At 43.4% G+C, this 6,221-nt stretch overlaps 1 protein-coding gene across 7 annotated transcripts; it reads right to left on the bottom strand.

Moving 5' to 3' along the window:
* Nucleotides 1–776: 776 nt before the first annotated feature.
* On the bottom strand, nucleotides 777–5,635 carry LOC147421461 (uncharacterized). Of its 7 annotated transcripts, none has more exons than XM_086502902.1 (11): nucleotides 5,407–5,635; nucleotides 5,228–5,296; nucleotides 4,531–4,946; nucleotides 4,315–4,451; nucleotides 4,194–4,241; nucleotides 4,060–4,113; nucleotides 3,825–3,929; nucleotides 3,536–3,742; nucleotides 3,347–3,432; nucleotides 1,660–3,257; nucleotides 777–1,577 (listed from the first exon to the last, which is right to left on the bottom strand). In XM_086502902.1, exons 3-11 carry the CDS (start codon nucleotides 4,901–4,903, stop codon nucleotides 1,498–1,500), a joined length of 2,688 nt encoding a protein of 895 aa, XP_086359028.1. In that variant the 5' UTR covers nucleotides 4,904–4,946; nucleotides 5,228–5,296; nucleotides 5,407–5,635; the 3' UTR covers nucleotides 777–1,497. The 7 variants fall into 7 exon arrangements, with proteins under 7 accessions (XP_086359028.1, XP_086359031.1, XP_086359027.1 ...); XM_086502905.1 differs by having other exon boundaries at nucleotides 4,531–4,896; nucleotides 5,407–5,554; XM_086502901.1 differs by lacking the exon at nucleotides 5,228–5,296.
* Between the last annotated feature and the right edge of the window lie 586 nt (nucleotides 5,636–6,221).

Raw genomic sequence — 6,221 nt, 5'->3', positions numbered from 1 at the left:
CTTTTGCATGCACAAAATGCTCTCTCTATATATTTATTTTTGTATATTTATAATCAATTATTTGTTTGTTTTTTTCCAGCAAGATATTTATATTCATTTATTTGTTTGTTTTTTTCCCAGCAAGAAATAATAGTAGTATAAGTCAAAATGAACGATACATTTAGACATGGTTCTTGCCATATAGTAGTCACTCTGCGAATACAATCTCATTTCCCCATTTCATCTTGTCAATGTTGATCCACCTTCCCGCCTTTCTTACGAAGTTCTGCATGCTATCATCACCTCTTTCTTACCTTTCACAAAATCCTGGAATAGTTCACGTTGAAAATTTGCTTTTTCTTGCAACATGACTCTTTATCTCATCTTTCACAAACATGCACACCACATGATTCTCCCCTGAATTTGACAAATTCAAACGATAGAATGGACCCATTTCCTTCAAAAAGATTCATGCAGGGAAGATTCCAAGCATGAAGATAGATAACTCCCAACTGTGCTACCTCAAAATCTTCAAAGTCATTAGACTTTAGATGTGCTTCCTAACAGAGATTAAAAATCACAATAATTCAAAGCTAAATTTAAAACACGGACGTATATGTCATAGCAAGGATCAGATGCAAGCAAATACCACACCCGACAGCAAGTACCAATTGTTCAAAACACCAAATCCAGCAGGCCTTACTACACAAACTTGACATGAAAAACATGCCACTTATGAGAGAGAACACGCAGGCAAAAATGCTTGAACATACACGTTATTGTATTAGTTGTGCATATAAAGAAAAACAAGCACACAAATAATAGCAGAAATGTCATTACTGACACACAATTTACAGTACTGCCATTTACATGACTTAACATTGGCTAAGGTTTTACAAGAAATCTGCTCATCCTGGTAAGAGTATCAAATTCATGACAACAAAGAGTAAAAAGCTGAACTAGGTTTCAAGAATAGATTTCGTGAGACCCAACAGGGTCAATAATTTCTGATCATCTGTTGTCTCGTATTTACAAACCGCTATGCCACCAATTGAGGCTGCTACTATTCATGGAGCGAATGGTAAGATTATGTGACACAGCCTACACCAAAATTGCTCCAAAAATGTATTTACCAGACTCTTCTATCACTCTAACAAATTTAAAACCCTTCCAAAACCTCGAACAATGGGTCTAAAATTTGCATGATGTATAACAAATTCTCGCTAGGATGTGAGCCTTCCTCCGACACAATTGAAAACCCCAGCTGGACTCCTATTTTGAACTTGGCACCAACAGCTGTTAGAAACTTAACTTCTCACCAATCGTTGTCAGCCACTCTGCGATTCCCTCATGGCCACCTTGATTACCACGAGGGCCGCATGTACAGACTTTTGCACACAAACAATACAGCAATGTGCACTCAAACAATGGGCACCAGGATCTCCGCAGTTCTCACCAATATCAAGACGTCCCAAGTGTCTGTACTGTCTACCTCCATCTCCAAAGGAACAGTCTTCTTCAAACAGTCTCGCCACTGTCAAAACCATCAAGCTCGCTGTGACAGACGATGTCCGGGGATGACATCGCCCTTGACCAACCTGAAAACAAAAGGTAGTAGGAATCTAAGGGAACAAGTAAGATTAAATTCTAAAATCTCTGCTGTCAAAAGGGATTACTCACGTTGGGCAAGAAAGTTCGAAAGTTCTGAATAATAAGCAGTCAATGAAGGATCTGGCGGTTGATGACCATCTTCAGAAACACCAACCGCAGATTCTGGAAATGCTGGATTAAGAACTGGTTGCTCCTTGTTCAAAACATCCACATCAACACCAGAGCCAGACAAAGGATCCTGCTGGGTGGGGCTAGGACTCCTCATATTGACATCTGCTTGCCTGTGTTCAGCAAACGTATCTGCAGTATCTGACCTTTCAATTTCATCCGAAGAAGGGCCTGCAAAAAGCAGACCACTACGTTCCCCACCAGGAGTGACAGGACGCCATACTTTTATAACAGACTTATTTTGCACACCAGGTAAGGCACTTCTGGACAGTAGAGTGCTGTCCTCTCTCGTACCTGATTGTAGAGAACCTCCACCTCTTGGCGTAAGAGATTCATCAAGAGACGATGTACATGACGGTTGAAGAATCTCTGCTCCGCCTGGAGCTGAAGAGGGGGAACAAGACCCGTCTGGCAGAGTACTCTTACCTTCAGACATCACATCAAAAGCAGAATCACTCTCCTTTGAAAGGCCTGGAAAAGGACATTCTAGAGGAATGCTGAAAGATCCAATCACAAGCGCTGCCCTTCCTCCAAAATCTCCTTCATTACAGGCAATTTGAGGGGGCAAACTGACAGAGACTGTCTTATTTTCTGGAGAATCTTGCTCTTCAGCACCTACTTTGGCAGAAATGCTAATAGAAGACTGAGAAGTGGCAGAATCAGAAGACAAGGATGAAACCCGACTTAGCCCTTTCTCTGGCTTTGCAGAGCAGGACTGATCATCAAAATCTAATCGCTCTGATTGCCCCACTAGCCCTGCTCCTGTGACAACATCCCTGCCTTCGATTCCATTCATCTTCCCATTTTGATTGTGTTGAGCTACAGCTAAGGAAGTTTGTGGTGTCTTTCTTGCCCAGACAGCATGACCCATTCCTAACACAGCGCTTTGTCTCTTTAAAGCAGGCACCTTTTCACGATAATGACTGTATCTCGGGGTAAAATATTCAAAAGCAGTCACCCCATACGGAGTTCGAGCCGACCGGTGGCCCCCATACTGATGGTCATAAGGTTTTCGGTCTTTCCCATACAACTGCCTTCCACTATTCTGGAAGTATGGAACATCAACTTGTCTTCTCTCCTTCCAGCCCACTCCATTTGAAGAGAACACCGCAGATGGGACACCGTCCCTTTCTTCCATAGAACCGTTCGGGGTGTCTAATTTTTGTGAGCTCACACAATTAGATGGGCACCTTTCTTCTGCATCATCAAGACCATCAAAAGTTTGGCCAACTTCTAAGCAATCCGTTGGAAAATTGGCATCTTCAATATCACCATTGACCATCTGAGGTGTCTCCGTAGAATGAGAATCTAATCCAGAAGAGGCACTTGATGAAGGACTTGACTGAGTGGCTGTCAGAGAATCCTCCCCCTCACGGGGAAAAACATCAAACTTCAACTCTTGCAAGCAAGCTGAGGATTCAATGCTTCTCCTTTCCCTATCCTTAAACTCCTTTTGACGCAGTTTTCGCTGTTTCTTTCTTTCCAGAACCTTAGCTCGCCTGGAACAAACCATTAAAGTAATTAGATTCACCGGATAACCACATATGGCGCGTACCTCATAAACCTGAGAAGATGAGTGAGACTATACTTTTTCTGAGCAGCTTCCTCTTCTTCTACCAATGCTTTTTGGCAACGCAGGGCCTCTGCATCCTTGTCATCCATCCATGCTCTCACCTGCAAACAACCAAACACATAAAACTTGTACTCTCACGAGCTCCCCAAAAGGCTGCAGTAGGTATCAATGAAGTTCGATTCCGGAAACAGAGATGCAACTCACCAATTTGTACTCAACCAGAAACCCTAGAGAGGCCGCCAGATTTTTAGTTTCAAGGCCCACTCGGCCAGGGTCATTGTCAAAGATGCACCGATGCATGGATGACGAAGTCACTCCACACAGCATGTTCTTCTCACTTGCATCATCAAGTATTGCGAATAGCTCCCCTGACTTGAAAGGCACTTTTGTATTCTTATTTTGTACAAGATCCTACAGGAGGTCAAAAGCATGCTCAGAACTACTAGCACTGGGATATAACCATCAGCTAAAACATAACAAAAACTCTTCTTACCAGCAGAGACGTGGCAACTTTAATGTATGTCTGGGGTAACAAAAGCAGGCTAGGTTGCTGTAACTGAGTTGCAAGGGCTCGAACTACAGACGTGGCAGAGAGATCCTGCCACATACAAGTAGCTCAACCAAGTCAGCGCTCATGATTAATTTAGTGCCTCTTTACAATAAGCCTGCTAAAACTTTTGCCAAACCCTGTCAGCAGCTGCCCAGAGAGAAAACAGAGACAAAATTACCATCAGTGACAAACTTTTGGCTGATACTATTTCGTTTGCATCCTCAGGACTCAGCTGAAATTGCAAACCCCAAAATATTGAGCAATAATAATTATCATACAAATTACAGCTTTCTACAAACTTTCACACCTTACCTTGTCCCAAAAAGCAGCTATTTGCTCCCTTTTCTTCTTCAAATCCTCCTGGGTATGAAGAGAAAAGTGAATATTTTGAAAACAAATTCTCATATTAAATTGCAGATATTCCTAGACTGACCTTATCCCCATTCAATGGCCTGCGATGTGTTGCGCGCATATGCCTTCGTTGGTTTAATGGAGAACAAAATTCCTGGGAGCACTTTTCACATTTATGCGTCTGCATCTTATTTGACATCAATGGCCAGCCTGGAAGATCTGCAGTCCAATCACACAATCAAATTCAAAAGCCAAAATAGCATCTAAAAGGATTGGTACTGAGGAGCTAAGGCCATACCCTTAGCTGCTTGGGCAATGGCAACCATGGCTTCTGGAAATTTCAATGTCGGATACTTATCTCCAGAAGTTTGAAGGCCTCTTCCAAACATGTTGCCACTTTTTACACTAGAATCTAGTGAATCCTTAGTAGCAGAGCTTTTACCTGTCTTTGACTCCAACTTTAGACTCTCCTGTTGCTTATTGCCCTTGAGATCCAAATCTGAGTCCAAGTTCAAGCCGCCAAAACCCTGACTATTTGTTTGCTGGTCCAGAATATCAAGCCAATGTAACCACTGAATCGTGTTTGTCTCAGCCTTCAATGATGAAAACAAGCCGCTTTTGGAAGTGTTTTTCAACAGATCATCAACAGCTTCCTGTCCCTTGGCTTTCATTTCCACATGGGGTAAACCCACAGCAAAAGTATAGTCACTCACACTGCCAAAATAAGAAAACAACCCTGGCTCATACAGACTTAACACTCTTGAAAGCAACTCCCCATTTCAGTATGTCCATGCGAAATGGTGTCAACAAGAAGTGCACTTTTCCGTTCTCGTTTTAACCCCCCCTTAAGTAAAAAATAGGCCAGCAAAAATATTCCCCAAAACCTGTAGAGCAGCATGAGATCTAACTAACATGTATGTATGCAGCACTAACTCTATTTACAACCCTCAACATTCCACACTCTGGTGAAAGAAAAACTCTGGTGAAGGACATACCACACACGTATGCCAAATCTACAACACTAGCACTGCCATCCACGCAAAAATCAATCCGAAGGTAATGATCTGTGAGGGCTCAGAAAGATCGCAAGCCATCATTTGTCGTGGACAGGAAAGTGCTACAGAGTATCACGATCGAAACAACAAAGGGGCGCAAAAAGAGTAAGAAAACCAACCTACAATGGCGTCGCAACGCCCACGCAGTAAACAGAAAATCGCAAGCTGTGAATCGCGATCTCTCCACAACGTGTCGAAGCCAGCGACAGAAGACTGACTGTGGAGCCACCTAGGGTTCGCAGAGAGTCGGGGCTTTACCAAGAAGCTTCACCGCAGACGAACACGCACGCACACACACACATACACATACACACACACACACACACACAGGGATAACAATACGAAATATAGATACAGGGAGGGAGGGAAGAGAGTGAAAATCTTTTTGGGCAAAACAAAAATTCCCCTGTGCCGAGCTGGCGTCCACGTCCACGCTCAATATGTGCCACGTCCACCCAAATTTGACGGCCTGCTCACAGAATATTCCAGGGTGGATCTGTCTTAACTGACGGCACTGCCAACCATTTCATCCATGGTACCACAAAGATCAAAGTGAGGCACAGCCGCCCCCCCTCCCGGCGAGCAGCGAACACCCGCCGGCTGCCCAATCTCGAGGCGGCCAAGCTTATTGTTTGGGTAAAAGAAAAGGGTGACCTTTGCGCGCCATTCGAACTTCAAAACCCATGACCTTCCACATCCCCCCTTGTGAGCGCTCACACGAGAAGTCTTGCTCTTGAGGTTTAATGCAGAGAAGCACAATTCCCGTAGGGGTTCTTCTATGCAACAAACCTACTAACAACCTGTACAATGTAATTTGCTCTATCAATTGTGACGTCAAAGGCAAGGATATATGTATCACATCGGGCAATTGTCATAGGTCACCATGACTTCAGACCAATCTCTTTTGGTGCTTCACCCTATGTAATCTTTGTCA

Source organism: Adiantum capillus-veneris, chromosome 27 (assembly GCF_014529385.1).
Source record: "Adiantum capillus-veneris isolate H3 chromosome 27, ASM1452938v2, whole genome shotgun sequence".
Classification (NCBI taxonomy): Eukaryota; Viridiplantae; Streptophyta; class Polypodiopsida; order Polypodiales; family Pteridaceae; genus Adiantum; species Adiantum capillus-veneris.
This window is presented reverse-complemented; position numbering and strand designations above follow the sequence as displayed.